The sequence below is a fragment of the Monocercomonoides exilis genome, assembly GCF_001643675.1.
Source record: "Monocercomonoides exilis strain PA203 chromosome Unknown scaffold32-1190040, whole genome shotgun sequence".
NCBI classification, from domain to species: Eukaryota; Preaxostyla; order Oxymonadida; family Polymastigidae; genus Monocercomonoides; species Monocercomonoides exilis.
The window spans coordinates 425,876-447,016 of NW_027150577.1; the positions used below are offsets into that span (position 1 = coordinate 425,876).

Genomic DNA, 21,141 nt, shown 5'->3' on the forward strand with positions numbered 1-21,141 from the left:
TGACACATCTGAACACTTGAATCGATCGTTTATTTCCTTGAAACTGAAAAACAAATGATATCAAAAAAGATAAGCAATGAATTAAGAAATTGACATATTCACGGAAAAAAAAAAACAATGATAGTGATTCAAAAGATAAATATTTCTTTTTGAAAAACATCAAATTACAAAAAACAAACAGTTTCCATTTTCTCAATGGCACTTTAAGCTGATAATGCTGTTCGTTGATATGAATCTATGTTTTCGACAAAATTTTGATTATAGGGTCAGTTATTTATCGGGACCCTTTTTTTTTATTGGGACCTTTTTTTTTGATATGAAAAAAAATTAAATAAAAATTAAAAAAACACAAATAACGAATCCAATTTTCGTACAACTTTTCTTTTTCCTTTTTTTCTTTCAATTACATTGATTTCTTCCTTTTCATTTTCATGATCATCTTCTTTCACTTCAAATTTTCTCTTTATTTTTTCATTTCAACCAAAGACTCTAACTCATTATCGTCTTTTTGCTCTTCTTTTTTCATTTCTTCAGAAGAATTCTTTTCATCATCAACTTTTTCTTCTTTTTCAACTTTTTCTTCTTCTATAATTCCCAAATGTTCACTCCAATCATTCAGCAGCTTCTCATCAGTAATTAACTTTCCAAAGAAGTCGAATCTGTTTGAATGAGTTGAAGGTTGATATTCCGATGTTTCTGGCAGCTTCGTGAGAATCGGCCCAGATTCGTTATGAAGAACTCCACTCGTTGCGAAGGCTTTTTTAATGACAGCAGGTGAGAGGGCGGTTTGAATTGCTTGAGGGAGAACATCCACAAGAGCTGTTCTTTTTGATGAAGATGTCGATGAAGATGGAGGTTCATATTTTGTCTGCAGCTCTGTTTTAAGAACAGCGAAGACTCCTCTGTCAAGAGGCTGTGCGATATGTGTGCTGTGAGGAATGAAGGTGACGACGTCGATATTTTCTTTTTGAAATTCTCTCCAGATTGTTGGATCTGCTCGAGAAATGTGTGAGTCGATGAGAAGCGAGAAGCGAAAGTTTTCCAGTGACATACGCTTTCTGCGATCGATAATTCCTTGAAGGAGCGTTGTTAGTGCGTACTTTTTGAACTGATTGCAGCCCATCCAACCACTTCCGTTCGGCCAGATATCCAGAGTCTGTGATAGCAGCGGCTTCATTTCATCAGGAAGACTCTTGCTAGGCCATAGAATCACAGAGGGAAGTGCAAATCCATCAGCAGCCACAGCAGCGACCTGAGTGGAATTCGTCATTTTTGGTGGTTCTTTGCGAAATCCTGGATTTTCATTTTTAGGATGAACCACGCTCAGCTTTGAATTGGTAGGAACTCTTAGCGATGACTCATCCATGTTGAATATTTGTTCTTTGTGGCGTTCATTTTTTTCGTGAAAACCGTTAAGTAATGAATACAAGGGCTGCAGAACACTTTGGCACAACAATGCAAGGCGATTGACATCAACATTTTTCTGCGAACTTCTCTTCAGCTCGGGAAGGTGCTTCTCAAATTGGTAAGCGGTTCCATTGAAACGTTAATGAATGGGGCGTCTTCGTTGTCTGTATCATTTGTCGCATTTTCCATCTAATATATTTATAAGGTTAATTAATTATTAAACAACAACAAAGCAGTTCGCGAACTTTCCGTATAGGAAAACAGCTTCCAGATCTTGATTCAATGATAATTTCATCCAGCACAATTTGTACTATGTCTCCAATAACAAATTGCGGTCTTCCAGCTTTTGAAACCAGCCTTTTGCTTCTCAGCGCCCGAACAGCGTTTTTGATCCTTTTTCGTGAGAATTCCATGGAGTTTATAGCGTCTGTAATCCTGACAACTCCATCAACCACAATGCGTGCCATCCGTTCCAGCCGATTGTCAATCCTTCTGTAATCGAAAGATTTCATTGCAGCACGTAATTTCCTTAGTCCAGCAATTCTCTTTTGTTCCACAGCAATTTTCATTTTTTTATAATGGTTATGATCTAAAGTCCAATTTATTAATCTATTAATTTTAATTTTCAATTTTCATTGAAATTAAATTTTTATTTACATTCAATACGAATTTAAATGGTTTTATTCCCCTTGTTACCCACCTATTTATTTATTTTTTTCGATGGAAGGGATCAACCCCCCCCCCCCCCCCCATCTCCCCTCCATTGGAAATAGGCTTCGCATTCAAATGAAATTATCCTAATTTTCAGGGCTTGCTTATATACTGAAAATGTTTATAAATATAGAAAAAGTGGGAATTTTGATTTTCTATGAAAAAATTTAGGCACCGTTAAAAAAAAAGGTCCCGATAAATAACTGACTCTATAAAGCCAAAATTCAAATAAGAATTAATTTTGCTTTTCACAATTAATCTTTATTATAAAAACAATTATTCAACAATTTGTGTTATAAATATTATCTAAAAGAAACGTTTGCTTATTTATCCATTATCTTATTAATTTTTTATTGCATTATCTGTTCATTTATCCCATATTTGCTATTGTGAGACGCTTTTGATCAAAGTGTTTTATTCTAAATCCACCCATGAGAAAATTTCAACTATCAAGATGAAATGTCTAACCAAAAAAGGAAAATCATTCAAAAACAAAAAGAATAAGCTCTTTCTTTTTTGAAAATTCATTTTTATCAAAACAAAAACAGAAAACATAGACGTTATAAATCAAAACGAAGGATAAATCTAATTTTTTAATATTCAAATTTTTTGTGACAAAAGCGCTAACTCATTTTTCCAACAAGAGATATGAATGATTGAATTCTGTGTGACGAAAATATAAAAACAAATTGGACACAATTGTTTTTCAAGTATTGGCTCTTAACAAGCTGCAAAACATAGTTCAATTAGAATCTTCATTGATTTGATTTATCATTTTCAGATAAATAAATATTTCACAGTTCACATATCATCAGTTCGCTTTCGTGGGGGTTTTGGTACAAATTATTAACTAATACAATAAAGTGTTTGCTTCTATCTTCGAAGCGATAAATTATTATTGCAAAACATTTGTGATTGGAAAAGGAGAGTTTCTTCAAGTCTCAAGCAGGTTTAACGAAACAAATATTGTATTATTCTCCAATTTATTCAAATGCAGAATCAACAAGGATTGTTCGAAATATGAAAAGTGGCGCAATAGAACATTAAAGTTGTCTATCTGAGTTTTGAATGGATCTTTCAGAATTGCATTATTTCAACCATTCACTTATTTGTAGTCATCTTTTAAACTTTTTTATGGAAATGTCATATTCAATAAAATCCTTTTATGATTTCTTTTTTGGTTTTCCATCAGCAAACAATAAATTGAATCATTTGACAACTGATATTAGGAGTGCAAATTAATAAGTATGTGAAAAACTTCTTTATTATTTTTAACTAATAATTGAAATGATTTTTAGTTGTTCTTGTTATAACTATTTTAATAAGGTTGAGTTATTTTCAAATTTATCATAGAAATAATTTGAGAAAAAATAATAATGTGAAGAATTCATATTATTAAAAAAGCTGAATTACTATTCTTTTTTCTTATAACGTTTATGAATAATTCTTTCGTTTTTTCATTTGATATCTTTTTCGACTTCTTAATCGTCTGAATCAAAAAATACTATTCAATGATCAGAATACTTGTTTGTCATTGTTTTTATTGATCTTGTGGAGTTCATTTTTGGTATGATTCTATTGATAGTTGTTTCACCAATTTCTTCGTTAATTTCTTCATCATTATCCAACTTTTCGTAATCTTTCTCGCTTTCATCTCGAAATCTCCTTTTTTTTATTTTTTATTTTCTAATGCAAGATTTTGATTATTTTGAAGATGGTACAAAAGATTCGTGACTGAAGGATGAGGAAGTTTCGAACAATTCCATTCGGAAAGGCTTTCATCATCACGACTCGTGAAATGTTCGAAAGCTTGATCTCTTTTGTTCTTGAATTTTGAAACAGGAGCACATCCAACATGTTGTCCTCTCCTTTCTGAGAATCGGAAGGTTCTATTTCTTCTTCAACGAAATTTGAATATTCGATTCATTTTTCTTGAATTAGTGATTAATAATTCTTTTGTTGCGAATGTTTTGGCAAAACAGATTCCAATATTTGTTCATTCTTTTAGCTGTCTGCATCAAAGCTCACTCCACATGGATTTGTGATTTTGGTTTGTGACTTGGGTTTTTTGGTTAATGTTTGCAATCCTTTTTCTTTTTCATGCATCTGCCAGTTCTCAATAAATTCGTCGTCCGTTATGCACTGACCAATAATTGACCAGCGAAATGTCTATTTTGCAGGCTTCACCTCTAAAATGTTAAGGGTCGATGGTCTGATCAAGAACGTGCTTCATTGTCGAGAATGTTATTCCAGCCTCATTAAAACCATGTTTTATCGTTTTCGGAGCAAAAGCCAAATATGAGCAATCTGCAATAAATCAAACAAAAGGTTAGAATTCGCTTTTCATTTCACTCATTGATGGTTTATGTCTCACAATAATGAGTTGACATTTAAAAACAGTGTTAGAATTTTTATTGAATGGCTGAAAAATGAGAAATGTTTGTGCAGAATTAACAACAATATCCTCATTTTCAACTGAAAATCGCTTCCAAAGTTGAAGATTCTATTTGGATGAATGACCGCCAGAAATAAGAAGAGCCGGTGGAATAAAACCAGGTTCTTCGTTGAGGTTTATCTCACAATTAACAACTCATTTAGAATCTTTTTGTTGTGGTTTACTCATTATGGATTATTCTTTCCACTGCAAATTGCAGATGTCGTTTTTCTCATCATCAAAAAATAAAACTTGAAGAGCATGTTGATTCTTTAAAGCAAGAAAAAAAAGGTCCATAAAAACATCAAGAGTGATATTTTTCTTCGCAATCAAGATGCTTTTCGAAATGGTGAGAACTTTGCATAGGTTCTAACTTGAAACAGCATTCATATGGTTGAGACTCAGATGAATCAGGAAAAACTTTTGTTAATTGATCTTCAGATACAAAATCTAATGCATCAATAATATCGCTTTTATAATTAATAAAATTTCCTGATTTCCTTTCTGATTCAAAAACTCTTTCAGATGAATCGAATTGATTGTCATCAGAGAATTTTTCGTTGATCAATATAATTTTTTATTATTCTTGATCATTTGTTGCAACAAAGTTTGAATTGTTTGATATTTCTTTTTGAGTATTTAATTCTTTTGTAATTGCATTCTTTGTGCATGTTTTTAGTTATCTTTCATCTTTTCTTTCAATTGCAGTTTTTCTTTTTCAAAATTTTGATTCTTGCAATTCTTGAGAGTATCTATTTATTCTTATAACCTTTTCTTGTTGTTTTTGAATACACAGTCAGACATTCGTGAGTATTATTTCTTCAAAAAATTCTTTTGTCATCCACCTTTTTTTTAATGTGTGTAATATAAAATTGTCATTACTCCACTATTCTTTGATTTCTTTTTCATATGTTCAAGGCAATAGGAAATGAGTGGGAAGATGGCATCCATCTGCTGTGACTTAAAAAAGAAGAGTGAGATGATGAAGAGGATATATTTTTTCTGAAGGAATGAATGTGCATTTGTTTGAAACTACTCTTTGGTTTTCTCTTATGTCTGATGATTTGCAGCTGGTTTCATCAAACTGAATAATCAAGGAAGGATGATTCTTTCTTTCGTTTCATTATTTCACGCAAATGCATAAAAATTGTAAGAAAATTGCTTTTCAAAGATTCCCTGAGTCGAAGATGGCCCATTTTTATTATGTGAAAATTTTTGTGCTGTTTGTGCCTTGCAAGAAAATCATTCACCAATCGCATGCTTAGCATCTCTATATGTATAGTGAATTTTTCTGAACGTTGTATCCTTATTCTCCTTGCCTAAAAAAAAACTTACGAAAAAAAATTTTTTTTTATTCAAACTATTTTTGGGTTATCATTTATTGTAGGCTGAGTGACAACATCGTCCCAATTGACAAGAAGTTCTTCTTATCTTTCTTCTTCTCCTTCTGATAAATATCTTGGCCTTCCATTTTTTCCAGCTAATTCTCCTTTGTATTTCATTTGAATAGCTCTTTGTTGACAATGATAACCATTTCGTTGAGATTTGTTGATGATTTTCTTTTCTTATTTCATTTCATCTATAAATGAAAATTGATAATAGAGTGTTGAAATCGATTTTTCAAGGATATTACATAAAGATATGGGAAAAACAACCATGATAGAATTGATAAATATACAACTAAATATTTTTTATCAATTTTCGATAATTTTTTAAATTTGATATGTGAAGTCAATTCTAATGTAACTTTTCTTTTTTATGAACAGAAATGTGAGAGTTTATTCCCACCATAAATTATTATTCTATGAAAGAGAATCTAATTTTCATTTCAAATCGATTTTTTAATATTCAAATATATATATATAAAAAAAAACATCGAACAAAAGAATAATTGGTGTTTATTTTTATTTGATGCAATTTTTTAACGATAAACGATGTTTTTATCGTTGTAAATAATTTTTGTTTTGATCATATTTTCCCTTAACTTTGTATTGCATGTCTCTCCTAAAAATTTTCAATTTTAGTGTGTTTATTCAAAATTTCAAGACAAACTTTGCAAACATAACACATTAAATTATTTTTATAACTTCACTTAAGAGCTTCAAATAGTATTATTATGGGTGCGTCTTGATCTTGTTCATTTAAAGTGCATCACATATTCGTTTGCAAATAGCAGCTAATTATGCATGGTTGTGTTGCTAGATCAGTGCAGATCACTTCAGATCGAGATCAGGACTCGGCAGCTGCTTCAGATCCGCATTCTGATCGAAGTTCTTCTCTCATAACCATCTTTTCAATTTCCCCTCAGCAATAACAACACGTTCATTTCCTCCAATGCTCTTCCTCAATATCTTCATTTCTTATTTTTGCCTCTTCAATGCATTTAGATGCCTGGAACAAGCACATTCATTCCAAAGAGGCAAAAAAGATAAATGACGGATTTATGAAAAGAATTGGCGAGAAATGACCATCCATTTCAGCTTTCTTGTCTTTCTTGTTTTCCACTTCACTCAGTGCTTTTAATATTCTGCTCTCCCTTTCATTCTTTTTGTCTATCGCTCTTCACTTCTCCAAAAGCAACAATAAGACAACCATGCATTCGCTTTCTTTCTTTCTTTTCTTTCTTTTCATTTTGTTTCTCTCTTTTTCTCTTCATTTTATTGTTTGTCATCTCTTTCTTTTTTGTTTTCAGGTCTGCCGTTTTCCATTTGGGTGTGCACAACCAAGATCAACAACGATCTTTGCAGGAGATCAGACAATGCCTTCCTTCAGAAGTGCCAAATGATCCACGTCAACGAACCTCTTCATTCCGTCTTCCTGAAACATTCTCTCTCCAATTTTGACATCACACTCAGAAATAAAAGATATTCCATCAACAACAAACATCTGCATTCGAACATCTTACTCATTCAGCCAGCATCCAATCTTCTTCTAACCAGCTCACAAACTCTTCTTCTTCTCTTCTCTTCTCTTCTTCTGCCTCGTCTCTGGTCTTTCAGAATGACCTTCCACTTTCTCATCAGACTTCATCATCCATTCATTCACACATTCTTCCATCTGTTTCATCTGCTTCACTTCAACTCTTTCAACTGAATTGTGTGTTGACATCTTCATCTCATGCATTGCTTTAAAATAACAATGAACAACTTTCCCCTCCATTTTCTTTTTTTTCCTCTTCTTCTCTGCCACCATAACCAAAATACAACAGCCATCATTTCATCTTCATCGTCACACAAACACTTTCATCAGATCTTCCAAACATTTCATTTCCTGTTTCAAAGCATGCTCGTGTCAACTTGTTTATCTTCAATGCTTCATCGTCTTCTTCATCCTGCAAATTTCCTTTTGATCTTCCACCATCAATTGCAGGTACCCAAATGAAGAAAGCACCCCACTTCCAAGAAATAGCGTCATTAGCATCACAAAACAAATTGCCAAACACCTTCAAAAGTGCAGCACAACGTCCAACAATCTCAAAGCAAATCAGTTCAGTTTTGCCAAATTGAATCACAGGAAGAAACTTTTGACATCCCAATTACATGCCCAAACAAGTCTAAGATGCAAACCCATTTGGAGAATCCATTTGGCCTTATTTGATCAATCCATTGTGACTAACCCCAACAGTCTCGTTTCATTTATTCAGTTCCAGATATGCCCCTCAAACAAATCTTTCCATTCAGAAAACGATAAAATAACCTATTTTCTGCCCATTGGCCTTCAAGAACAATAAACAGCATTTCCGCAGTTACAGACTTCTGCCAAAACGTTATCTCAATCTTTCAGTGGTCTCTTTGCTTTGTCAAATGGTTTGCATATGTTTCTGAAAATTTTGGGTTTTTCTGGATTTTTTGTTTGGCTCTTTCTCAGAATCAATTCTCTTGAAGCATTCCTAAATTATTGTAACATTTGGCCAATCAAAACGTGCTAAGAGAACTGTCAAATGTCTCACACAGTAAAGTTAACCGATTTAACTTGCAAAATAAAGAATAACTGATATGTGCCTCGAGGTTAAATAGCTATCAATTGTAAAGGCTGTTGAAACAAAAGCAACTCCATTAATCCATTGCTTCCCAGAAAATTCAAAAAAAGATCGAATGATCTTGCCCCAACATCTGCCAATGCAGGTATGCAACAGAAATAATAAAGATAGATCCATTTTTTTGTTTGCATGTATTTTGCTGAACTTCGGTACATAATCAGTAATCTGTGTGGTTTGACATTGAATTCTGTTCCGAAGAAAACAGTAATTCCTGTTTCGCAACCCCTTGTCCAATTTTCGTTCCGATAAAATCAAATTTCAGCATTGTTGGAGTAATTGTTAAAATGCTGAATCAGTGTTTGATCTATATGAAATGTTACACACCAATAAACAAATAACGCTCATTTTGTGCATGATAAAACATAAATGGCTATTCTTGAACTTAAAGACACTTGTGCAAAATATAAACGTGAAACAATACTAAAGTTCGTGTAGCAATCACGTAATGATCGTTTCCCTGCAATTGCACAGCAAGATCCGATAGATTCGATATTCTCACATGAAATAGAAGTTTTCCAATGAAGTACAGAATTCTGTTTTGAATAAAAGCAATATTCAAGTTGCAGAATATATTTTTGCTGCAAAAGCAGTAAATTCATTAAATTCGACGATTGGTTTCCGTGCAATCACTACAAGAGCAAATTCGCAAGAAACAAATCTAAATTCCGCAAATTTCATGATCGAAGTCCACGCAAATACGAAGAATCCAATAGAACGCAAAAAGCAATATATCGCAATAACAAGCTCAATTGCATTCACGTTTCAATAACAACATTGAAATACTTTATTTTTGCAAAAATGCTTTTCAGTGGCAAAAATTAAAAGTGTTCTTTGATATCTTGCTGCAAAAATATGCAACAGCAATTTATCGACAGTGCCAGGTTGCAAGCATGAGAAGAAACGACATTATTAGGATATCTTTCTCATTATCATCTTTTCTCTACTATATCCTTATGATCATTATTATAATGATTAGGTTACGAAATAAAACATAGTTTTTGGTGACAGAATGCTGTATATAAGATAATTTAAATGAAAACATTCACAATAATTAAATTAATCCATTCCATTTGATCATACCAATATTATATTATTAGATTTATCAAATGCATTTCATTGTTTGCGTTTATTTATGATTTGATTTTGTTTCAGCTGAATACTAACCTTGCAACAAAAAATAAATGCAGGAAAACGGCTGCAGACAGCAAAATGATAATAAAAAAAAAGCAATCAAAATAAAAAAAACTGAAATAGAAAACATTTTTTTACACCTAACTAATGAGAAAGAGAAAGAAAAAAAGAAAGAGAGAAATGAGAATCTGCTTTTTCGAAAAGCCCCAGCTGCACGCCAGACAGCAACGAAATGGCTGGGCAAAGAAGTGTGCCCAGCCCACGTGCTGCCTGTCTTCTTCACCATTGAAGTGTCAGAGGATTGATGGCAGCTGTGGAGCGCGCCAGGGTGTCTGGATCCCGCGGCGTGAACTCGCTCTGAAGCATCCCCAGCACAAGCTGCTCTGCCGTCCACTCGTCCTTTTTCTCTTCTTTCCCCTCTTTCCCCTCTTTCTCCTCTTTCTCCTCTGCCTTCTTGTATTTCTCGTGCGATGCTGCCAGCACTTCCCCTAGCCTCTTCAGCACCCCCGCCACCTTCCCCGTGTCTGGCCATTTCCTTCCACATCCCGCTCCACAAGCGCCAGAAGCGCATCTGCAAGCAAAACAACAGACAAAAATAACAATGCAAAAGGGCAAAGAACAACAACAACAACAACAATAATAATAATAAAGAATACACATTGAAGAGAAAATTGAAAAGTGAAAAGAGAAGTGCCATCCATCATCCCCTCCTTTCCACAAACCTTTCCCTGTTTCCTTCATGTCCCGCCGCGGAAGCCCCCCGCCTCCCAGGCACCCACTCGGGCACGCATGCACCTCGCACACCAGCGACCCAAACAGCTCGTACTCTCCGCTCTCTCCCACTGTCTTCCCCGCCTCCATGTTCCGCTGGTACGTCTTCATCTTCTGCAGAAGCGTCTGCATCACCCGGAACCCCAGAACTGCTGTGAACCCAGCCGTCTCAGCACTTTCTCCTTTTTCTTCTCCTTTTTCTTCTCCTTTTTCTTCTGCCTTTGCTTCTGTCTCTGTCTTTGCCTCTGGCGCACTCACAATCTCCACAGCATTTGTTGTCGTCCGCTTCGTCAGCCAGCTCGCCGGCCTCACCACAGCCCCGCTCGCCTCCAGCAGCGAACGTGCTCCTGCCGAAGGTGCAGAAGAGGATGCAGAAGAGGATCCACAAGAAGAAGGGCTTTCCGTTTCGGCCTCTCGGCCTGCCCGCCTTCTCTGCTTCTCCCTCACATACCGCCACAGCCACTCCGAATACCCGCCCGACGTCGACGCGATCCCCGGAAACACCGCCTCTGCCGACGTCACCGCTGAAAAGCCCGCACTCTGCTGACAGTGGCACACACGGCGCAATCCCCTGGCTGTCCAGCGACAGCTCCTTCTGCTTCGCCTCCATCACCTGCAGCAGCTCTGTCAGCGCAAGCACACAGTCAACAGGTGCAACTGTTAACAAACACACATAAACAAGATATTTATTGAACCACACAATCAGAACAAAAAAGAAAAAGGTTATGCATCCCGCAACAAAAACACAGCACACCATCGCCCCATTCGATCGGCAGGTCTTTCTTCCACCGCAGCGCCTCGATCTTCCGGTCGAAGCACGGCGCTATCGCCACGTGGTACATCTGCCCTGCCCCGAGCCCTGCGCTTGCCCCAAACACCCGCTTCACCAGCACCCCCTGCGTGTGCTGCACCGACGGCGCCCGCAGCAGGTGCCCCAGCAGCGCTGGCTGCACCTTCTCCATGTAGCACACAAACCCTGGGCACACCCCCGTCAGCAGCGGCACCTGCTCTGCCAGCTCCCGCTCCCGCGTCCGCCCCCCTGCCCCGAGCAGCGCCCCGATCCGCCGCTCCACCTCCTCCCCCGTCGCCACCAGCGACACCTCCTGCGCCAGCGCACAGTCAAACACATACTCAAACCCCAGCCGCTCCTTCAGAAACCCGCACAGCCGCAGATACCCCTGCCCCGCCGCCAATCAAACAGACAAACAAACAAAACAAGAAAAATTGAAAGGATGAAAAAAAGGGAGGGCACAACGGGCTTTCGCAAATACCTCTGTCAGGCTCACTCCTTGCTGCGCTGCATACGCCACCGCTGCCTGCGGCTCAATAGACGCCACAAACACCTTCCGCTCTGCCCCCGCCTCCTTCGCCGCCCGGCTCTTCGCCATCGCCGAGAAAAGGTCCTCGATGCTCTGCTGCGAAATCAGCACCGACTCTGCCGACGTCACACACCCACTGCCCCATTCCCCAGCAAAGCACAAAAAACATGAAAAAAACACCCAATCAACTCAGCCCACGGAAAAGACCCAGCACTGCCACACCTGCACGCCAGACAGTCGTTCAGCGATATCTTCACCGCTTTCTGTGCAGCAAACACAAAAACACAAAAACACAAACCACGGCGGCCACTGCCCCCCGGAAAATAACCACAGCTGCCACACACCTCCGTCTCCACGTTTGCCACACACGCCTGGCTCGGCGCCAGATAGTCGTTCACCGCTGCCGCAGACAGAGAGAATTTTTGGCTCATCCGCACGCCCCCTTTTTTGCTATGGGTTGCCCCTCTGCCCATACTCTTTTCCACCCAACCACTTTTCCCCCTTTTTCTCGCCTTACCGGCACGCAATCGGGCGCTGCGCAATGGGGTGCTGCACCTCGGACAACTACGCAAATCCAGGGCTGCAGAGCCGAGAAACACTTTTCGACGGGCTTTCGCCTGATGTTTGTGGTGTGTTTCCTTTTCCTCTTCCTTCTGGCTTTGTTAATTAAATTTTCCACTGCATCCCCCGGCATGCACCCTTCACTTTCTGTTGCTGCGGCAGAGCTAGTGTTCCTTTATATCGACGATTTGTACACTTTCAGCGCGTGCCTGCAAGTCTGCCAGAGGTGGCGGTGTGCCTTGTGCATGGGCCTTTGTGTCCACCCCCCCCAATTTCATTTTCATTTTCATTTTTCTATTTTCTCTCTTTTCTCTTCCTGGGCGGTGTGCAGGCGGAATGTGCCGCTGTATTTCCACCGGCTGAATCTTCTGTCGTGCCGCCAGGCGTACGTGACCAAGTTCTCGCGGATGCGGCCGCTGCTGCAGCGCCTGTGCAGCCTGACGGAGATCCACGCGGTGGGGAAGTACTACGGCACAGCGGGCTCTGCGAAGGGCGTTGTGAAGAGCACAGGGAAAGGCGCAGGGAAAGGCGCAGGGAAAGGCGCAGGGAAAGGCAGAGATGGCTCGCCTTCTGCGCTTTCTCCATCCTCGTCTGCCAGCTCCGCTGTCTCGCCAGATGCGCCTGCCCCGGATGCGGTGTCGCCGTTGGCAGCAGGGTATCTGGCGAGGAGCGGGGCAGAGGGGGCGTCTTACACGCCTGGCGGGCATGCGATGCTGTCGCTGGAGCTGGTGGGGTTCCTGCTGTCGCGGCAGTGTGCGAGGAGCGTCACGGCGCTGTCGCTGATCTGCTTTCCGCAGCTGCGGGACAGCGACGTGGCGCGGTTTGTGCCGCGGGTGGCGGGGGCGCTGCAGTCGCTGGATGTGTCGTACTGCACAGGGCTGACAGACGCGGCAGTGGAGCTTGTGGTGGGGCGCTGCACACAGCTGCGGGAGCTGCACCTGGCATACTGCACAGGGATCAGCGAGCGCGGGGTGGCGTATGTGCTGGAGGAAGGGGAGACGGCGCGGCTGATGGGCGAGGCGGAGGCAGCTGCAAAGGCCGCCACAAAGGCAGGAAAGAATACAGGAAAGAATACAGGAAAGAATACAGGAAAGAATACAGGAAAGAAGGCTGATGGGGGAGACACAGCACAGCAGAGGAGAAAGCAGGCCAGGCGGCGGCTGACATCGATCGACATCCGCGGGCTGCCGCAGAACGAGCGTGTGCTGCTGCGAATGGTGCGGCAGCCGCCTTCTTTTGATGCTGCACTCGAAATGCGTTCCTCCACCTCTTCCTTTTCCTCTTCTTCTTCTTCTGTATCTATTGGCACTTCATCATCATCACCATCCTCCACCTCCTCCTCTCCGCTGGACCTGCTGCCATCGGGTGCGCCAACATCAACCACGCCGAGCCTGCAGTTTGTGCCGCTCCTCTCCTTCTCGACGCACTCGCCGCTGGCCACGTCGCTTGCGCTGAGCGCAGTGTGTGCGTCGGCACCGCACCTGCGGTCGCTGAATGTGGCTGGGTGCCCACTGCTGGACCAGCATGCGCTCACGGTGATTGTGGCGTCGTGCCCCAACCTGCGCATCCTGGATCTGTCGTACTGCTCGGCGCTCACCCACCCCTCCTTCCTCATCGATGCACTCAACAAGCGCACATCACTTGCATCCACTTCACATACATCTGTGTCTGTGCCATTCATCCCAGCGCTGCCAAAGCTGCGGAAGCTGCGGCTGGACGGAGACGACAGGCTGGTGAACGACGTGGCGGTGCGGCACGTGTGCCGGCACTGCCCTGCGCTGTGCTTCCTGTCGCTGGCGAAGTGCTCGTCGGGGGTGTCGGACATCGCGCTGGTGGAGATTGGGCTGCGGCTGAAGCACCTGGTGGTGCTGGACCTGTCGGAGTGCGGGCGGATCAGCGATGTGGGGCTGCTGTCGCTGGGGGGCCTGCGGATGGCGCCGGCGGAGGTGGCGGCGCGGGGGCGTGTGCAGCGGGAGCGGGAGCGGGAGGAAAGGGAGGAGCGGAGGAGGCAGCGGAGGGCACACCGCGAGCGGCGGAGGGTGCGGAGGGAGATGGGCGAGGCAGTCAGCGAGAGCGACGATGAAACAGACGAGGAGGAAGAGGAGGATGAAAAAGAGGAAAAAGAGGAAAAAAGTGAAAAACACAACAATGAGCATGTTGAATGCATTGTGGAAAAAGAAATGAAAAAAGAAAAAGAAAAAGAAAAAGAAAAAGAAAGTGAAATGCAAAAACAACAGAACAGCGAAGAAGATGATGAAAACGCAGTGATGGAATCCATCTATTCATCATCATCATCATCTTCTTCTTCTTCTTCATTGCCAGATGAGCTCGATCTCACAGAAGTGTTCACTCCGATTGATGGGCAAGTGCCAACATCATCCTCATCATCATCATCAACGACTGATGCATCAGCCTCTGCCCAGCCGCATGGGTCGTGTCTGTGTGCGCTGTTTCTGGACCGCTCGTCGGCTTCGATCAGCGACCGGGGGCTGCTGGGCGTGGTGGCAGCGTGCCCGTGCCTGTTCCACCTGACGTTCTCGTTCCTGCCGCAGATCAGCCAGCGCTGTGCGCAGCAGCTGCACGTGGCCACCGCAGCGCGTGCGCAGCCCTTCTTTGCGCTGCTTGCAGTGTGCCTGCGCCGCACCCGCGTGCCCTTCAGCTGCTTTGCGCTGGCCGAGAAGAGCGGGCTGCTCGACGAGCTGGTGTTCTTCGGCGAGGCGAAGAAGGCAAACGCGGCAGGCGAGCGGGAGAGGCGCGAGGAGATGGAGCGCGAGACGCGGCTGAGCCGGCAGCGCAGAGAAGATGAGCTGGCCGAGCGTGCCCAGCGGGCAGAGCGGGAGCATGCGCTGCGGCGCATGCTGGAGCAGAACAGCGCGCTCAAGCAGCTGGAAGAGGAAGGCCGGGCAAGACAGGCAGAGCAAAAGCAACAAGAAGACGGGAAAGGGAGGAGAGCGAACGAGGGAAATGCTGAAGAGGAGACAGGCAGCGCTGCATCTTCCGAGCCATGCGAGGCAGAGCACAGCGACACGAATCTTCTGAGCGGAGAAAATGGAAATGAAGATGATAAAGATGATGATGAATGGAAGAGCAACGATGTGAACCTGTTCCAGAAGAGGCACCCGGAGATAGCGCCTGAGCTGGCGTTCCAGTTCATGATGCTGATGCGGAAGGAGAAGGAGTACCGGGAGCGGGAGGACGTGCAGCGGAGGGCAGCGGTGGAGGCGGTGCTGCGGCAGATCGAGCGGGAGGACCGCAGCGAGTGGCGGCAGCGGCTGGCACAGATCGGCCTGAGGCACACGAAGCAAACAGATACACCAGACAGAAAAAGAGGAAGGGGGAGAGGGAGATGGAACAGATGAAGAGAGAGAATTCAACCCACAACACACAGCCCGAAGAGAGAGGAGAGAATGAAAGTGGCAGTGGGAGCGAAGAGCAGGAGGAGAAGGCGCAGGAGGAGACAGCGTATCTGCAGGCAGCGCTGGCGTCGTTCACAGACATCGATGCAGACGGCATCGGGAACTTCTTCGAGACGCGGCCGTGGCTCCGCAGCAGCACCCACGCCATGAAGGGCATCCCCTACCACTTCGACGCCTGTGTGTTTGGCGAGGTGTTTGAGCGCACCTGAGCACAGGATGAGAACGAAAAGAACGAAAATAAAATGAAGAATGAATGACGAGGCTTTCTTCAGGGCAAACCCAATTCCCACCATTCCACTTCATCAAACTGGGCAATGTGTGCTTTGGGAGGTGAATGCCCAGTGCAGCTGCTGTTCGACCATCCAACACCCACTTCACATCCTGTTTGTGCATTCTGTTCAGTTTTCTTCTTTTTTTTCATCATTTGTCTTTTCCATATCACTTCATTTCACTTCACCTCACTTCACTTCAGTTCATTTCAGTCAGTTCATTTCAGTTTGAATACAATTGCACTTTTGCGTTTCTTTCCTGCCTTTGCTTTTTTCAAGCTCCTTTTCCAGCATCATCACATTCGCATGTCCATGTGCCCCTTTCACCAAGAAAGACATCTTGAAGAGCACAGTTCAGCCGAAGGTGCCCAGATGGCGAACAGCACCGATCCTCAGCGGGATGTTGAGCACAGGGCGGATCGGGTGCTTGTTCTGCCTCGCAAACTGCCGCGGCTGCACAATCTTGTCGAACGGCGCCATGAACCGCACAAGGAGCGGCGTCCGCTTGAACAGCCTCTGCACCCGCACCGCCATCCCCTCCCGCACCTCCTCTCTCTTTTCTCCCCTGCACCCCTCGCCCCACCGCTGCACATGCTGCGGTGAGCCATGGTGTGCTCCGCGCTTTTGCGCTTTCCATTCAGCGAGCAAGCGGAAGTGCACACAAAACGATGTGATGGCCGGCTCCTCATCCTCTGCTGCCTTCCCATCGCCTTCATCCAGCGGTGCACTGGCAGAAGGACAGCCACCCTTGCACGGTATGAACGCCTCGCATGCCAATGAAAATTCAGGACAGCCCTTCTCATCAGACAGAAGTGACACAGAGGGTGCATCGAGCAGCACCTTCTGCCCACTCTCCACTGATGAATGGATGCTTGTTGGCATCCTCATTTGCCTTTCTGGATGAGCCGAAACAGATGGCTCAAAAGAGCAAGCGCTGTCTTTCACCAATGGCAGATTTGCCATTTTGGATATAACTGGCGCTGCACAATGCCCACTCCCCATCTCACTTCCCTCTCTGCTGCTTGCACCGTCCATCCCGCTCCCATAAAGCGCCTCTGCACTTGTCGAGAACACCCACCCCGATGGCTGCTTCTCTCTCCTCCCCTCTTTCCTGTGCTTCCGCATATTTCTCCGCTCCGCCACCTCCATCCACAGCGCCATCTTCGTCTCTCCATCCAGCCCAAGCGCATCTCCCTTTGCCAGACACTCCTTCAGGTCTTCCATGCTCCACTCCTCCTTCCCATCTTCTTTCCCATCTTCTTCCTCTTTCCACACCCGCCTCGCCTTCTCCAGCAGCTCACTGCGGAACCACCGGCCATCCTGTCTGCTCCCTGCTGGCACCCATCCCCGAATGTTGCTGACCAAGAGCGCATCCAGTGAATGTGCAGACTCATTCTCATCGTCATCTTTGTTGTCGTTTTCTTTTGCATCCTGGCCTGCTGGTTGATGCCCTGCCTGCCTCCCACCCAGCCCAACTCTCAGCTCAGCTGCCAGTTCTGCCTCGCGAACTGCAAACGACAGCTTCTTTTCCACCTTCACCTCTTCTGCTACAACACACCCCACAGCATTCTTTTCCAGCTGACCATCCGTTTTCGAAACAGGATGTGCCTCTTTTGCTTCCTGCTGCTCATTGCCCTGTTTCACAGATTGCTCTGATGCTTCCACAAAAAGTGGATCCTTCGAGAGTGAATGTGCTGGCAGCTCAGGGTGATTCTCAAAAACAGAAGAATCATGCAAAAAGGACTGAGCATTTTGTTTATCCATAAACGACGCCTGCACTTCTTTCTGCATCGAATTCTGCTTCCACAGCGAGTTCAGCTCCCTCGAACGAATCACAAACGGATGCGATGAGCCTTCGCAGCTTCTCAGGCACAGCCCCGAAAGGGGCACAGAACACGCATCCATACCCATTGATTCGGAATATACATCATAATCTCCTATACTCCTTGTGTCCACACTCCCAGAAGACGAAGACAGAAAAAACGATGAAGCGCCTCTTCCACATCTTCCAAATGCCTCTCTCTCATATCCTCCTTGTCCAAAATGCAATGTTCCATCTGTTCCATCGTCCTTGAATTTTGTAATCATTTACCCCAACATTGACAGAAAACAAAGAGAAGAATGAAGGAATAAAGCAAACCATTGCTTGGCTCAGCGGGAGTGCTGTCTCGCTATCCAAACATGCAGAGCACTCACCCTGCAATTCTTTTGCGGATGAAGTGATGTATAAAGGCTGGCTCATCCGCTCAGCCAGGCAAACAAAAAAACAAAAAAGAGATGGAAGTGAGGTTGGGTGGCTCTTGATCATTCCAATTTGAAAAAAAAAAAAAAAAATTAAATCATGAAAAATGAAAATAAAAATATTCGCAAAGCTATATCACAACAAACAGAAAGTCCCAACGGGAACAACCATGTGCAATTGAACTCAAAATGGCAAACACTTCAACAAAAACGAAATTAAATACCGAGATTTACATTCATTATGCTTTTTCTCTTTCTCTGCTCCCCGCCTGAATGTACAAAAGATGCTCACGAATTCCAATTATTTCACTGCAAAAAAACGCCTGTTCAAGTGCCTTCTTTTGCTTCTGGTTTTGACTCTCCAGGCAACGAGTGGCGATGATGATGCTGTTGCTGATGATGATATTGATTCTGATGTTGGTGCTGATGGCTGGCGGACGAGGAGTGCTTTTCGGAGTGATGATGGGTTGTATGTGAAGAATGATTGCGATGTCGTTGATGTTGTTGTTGATGTTGTTGATGATGATGTTGATGGTGATGAGAGCGAGAGTGTTTGTGAGGGTGCACAGGAGAGGAAGAGGGATTCGGCTGCTCAGAAGAAGCAGATGGCTGAAGAGGCACAGCTGGAGAAAGGTTGTTCTTCTGCTCTGGCAAACACACATCCTTCGGCGCGAGTGCAGACATGGCTGCAGGCGACACCACATTCGCTGCAGCAGAAGGTGAAGAGGCTGAAGAGGCTGAAGAGAAGGGGTGCGAAGGAAAGAATGGCGATGCTGAGGCAGAGACCCCAGAGAACAGCATCCTGTGCCGAGGGAAAAGCAGAGAGCGCGGCTGGGCGCGGGAGGCCTTTGCTGCTGCTGGCTTTGCGGGGGTGACTGGCTGCACAGACGACGAAGACGAGATCGAGCCATACGGATCAGACAACGTTGGTATCTCAATCGCTGTCTTATTCGTGTCTGTCTCCTCTGACTCGCTGGCTGCAGGAATCTCGTTCTCCCAGTTTTGTTTCTGTGCACTTCTGTCGCTCTCAGCCATCTCTTTCACAAACAATGCATTTGGAGTGCTTTGTGCATCTCCCTTCATCTTCGCCTTCATCTTCGTCTTTGCATTCTTCTTCCCATCTGGCCGTGCAAACACCGAAAGGAGCGAAGAGAGGAACGAAAACGCCTTCGGCAGCTTTGATGCTGCTGCCTCTCCATTTGCTTGCCAATGCGAATCATCTTCCTTCTTTTGTTGTTGCTGTTGCTGCTGTTGCTGTTGCTGTTGCTGTTGCTGTTGCAGCAAGGCGCTTCTGCTCTGCTCTTCTGCTGCTGCCAGCATCTCCAGCACTTCCACAGTCGACGCCGCGCTCTCCATCCCCTCTCTGTCCAGCTGCCCCATCCGCTGCCTCTCTGCTGCCTCGCTCCGCTCCTCCTCCTCCTTCTCCCTCACCATCCTCCAGTGCGCTGCTGCCCGCAAATACACCCGCGACTTCTTCGCACAGCCCCGCTGGTCGAACGTGGGGAACAGCAGCCCATGCGCCTCCTCGCTCGCTCTGCCCCACAGCGCGTGGCTCTCCATCTCCTCTGCACTCAGCACAAACGCCTGCCTCCCTTCCTTCCTCCGCCCTGCCCGTGGGCGTGGCGTGCTGCTGCTGGGCAGCGCTGGCCGCTTCACACCACGCGGAACAGAAACACACTCAAATTTATTGCCATTCAACGGAAGCTGCAGAAAGGGTGATGAAGAGGCTGCTGATGGAATTTCTCCCTCTGAACACCCACTTGTCTGGCTCGGCTGCACAGCTCCACTTTCCAACACTCCAATTCCCTTTCCCTCTGATTCACTTGCATTCACACCCTCAACACACACATTCTGCTGCTGCTGCTGTTGCTGCTGCTCAACAGAGGAATGAGAGAGAGATGAGGGAGAAGAAGGAGAGGAGAAAGAGGAAAGTGAAGAGAAAGAAGAGAAAGAAGAGAAAGAAGAGAAGTGGGGGAATGTGCTGAACGAGAGAGAGCGCGACCCGCCTCGGAACGAGCTCTCCTGCGGAGGCTGCCACTCAGCCAGCTTCTCCCGCGTGTACCGCAGCTTCCGCATGAACGGGTGCAGCTGCGCCTGCCGCGCTGTCAGCCGCTTCTGCGGCTCAAACACCAGCAGCCGCTCCACAAAGTCGATGAACAGGATGATGTCTGACCATGAAAAGAGGGGAAAAGAAAAAGAATAGTAATAAATATCAATGAACAAATAAATGTGTTTTAAGTCCCACACCATTTTTGTCTTCTTCCCTCTCCTTTGCCCGCTCCCCTGCATCCTGCTCCCGCCGCCTCCTCTCCTCTGCCTCCATCTCCCCACACAGCAGCTGCACCGTCAGCCTCTCCTTCTCCCGCAGCAGCGCCTGCTGGATCTCGTCCCTCTGCTGCCGCACCTTCCGCCCCCGCCGCGCTATCCGGCTCCCCACAAACTCCAGCTGCTTCTGCGCCATCTGTATCTGACACGCCTGCGCCTCTGCCAGCCCCTTCCTCTCTGCGGCACGCGCCCTCCTCCTCATCCTCCTCTCTGCCCTTTCTGCTGCATCTTCTCTTATTCCAAGTGCTCTTCCTCTGTTTTCTGCCTCTTCCTTCTCCCTCTGTAGCTCAGCCGATCCATTCCACACTGCTGAGTGGAGGATATGCTCCACTGGCTCCACAATGCTGTTTGCATGAATGGCCACTGGATGAAAGCATCTCCTCATCCACTCTTCTTCTTCTTCTTCTTCATTCACATGCTCTGCCCCTGCATCCTCATGCACCTCACAACCATTGCACTCAGACTTCATTGTATTTGACTGCTCTTCTGAAGATGATGCAACAGCACTCACAGCACC

The 21,141-nt window shown here is 44.8% G+C and overlaps 5 protein-coding genes across 5 annotated transcripts; 1 reads left to right on the forward strand and 4 right to left on the reverse strand.

The window, feature by feature from the left end:
* Nucleotides 1-286: 286 nt before the first annotated feature.
* Nucleotides 287-1,366, reverse strand: MONOS_15465 (uncharacterized protein; the record flags this gene model as incomplete). The annotated part of the gene is made up of 1 exon (XM_067868342.1): nt 287-1,366. The coding sequence occupies one exon, from the start codon at nt 1,364-1,366 to the stop codon at nt 464-466; it is 903 nt and encodes a 300-aa protein (XP_067724620.1). The 3' UTR covers nt 287-463.
* An 8,323-nt stretch (nt 1,367-9,689) lies between these two features.
* MONOS_17803 (putative cytosolic Fe-S cluster assembly factor NARFL) lies at nt 9,690-12,285 on the reverse strand (the record flags this gene model as incomplete). The annotated part of the gene is made up of 7 exons (XM_067870759.1): nt 9,690-10,246; nt 10,445-11,017; nt 11,052-11,150; nt 11,248-11,671; nt 11,765-11,948; nt 12,035-12,075; nt 12,157-12,285. 7 exons carry the CDS (start codon nt 12,283-12,285, stop codon nt 10,002-10,004), a joined length of 1,695 nt encoding a protein of 564 aa, XP_067724621.1. The 3' UTR covers nt 9,690-10,001.
* A 68-nt stretch (nt 12,286-12,353) lies between these two features.
* MONOS_17804 (uncharacterized protein) lies at nt 12,354-15,732 on the forward strand (the record flags this gene model as incomplete). Its single annotated transcript, XM_067870760.1, has 3 exons — nt 12,354-12,441; nt 12,536-12,605; nt 12,705-15,732. 3 exons carry the CDS (start codon nt 12,354-12,356, stop codon nt 15,730-15,732), a joined length of 3,186 nt encoding a protein of 1,061 aa, XP_067724622.1.
* Nucleotides 15,733-16,412: 680 nt separating this feature from the next.
* On the reverse strand, nt 16,413-18,300 carry MONOS_16644 (uncharacterized protein; the record flags this gene model as incomplete). Its single annotated transcript, XM_067869538.1, has 2 exons — nt 16,413-18,128; nt 18,199-18,300. 2 exons carry the CDS (start codon nt 18,298-18,300, stop codon nt 16,413-16,415), a joined length of 1,818 nt encoding a protein of 605 aa, XP_067724623.1.
* Nucleotides 18,301-18,337: 37 nt separating this feature from the next.
* On the reverse strand, nt 18,338-19,394 carry MONOS_16645 (uncharacterized protein; the record flags this gene model as incomplete). The annotated part of the gene is made up of 1 exon (XM_067869539.1): nt 18,338-19,394. One exon carries the CDS (start codon nt 19,392-19,394, stop codon nt 18,627-18,629), a length of 768 nt encoding a protein of 255 aa, XP_067724624.1. The 3' UTR covers nt 18,338-18,626.
* Between the last annotated feature and the right edge of the window lie 1,747 nt (nt 19,395-21,141).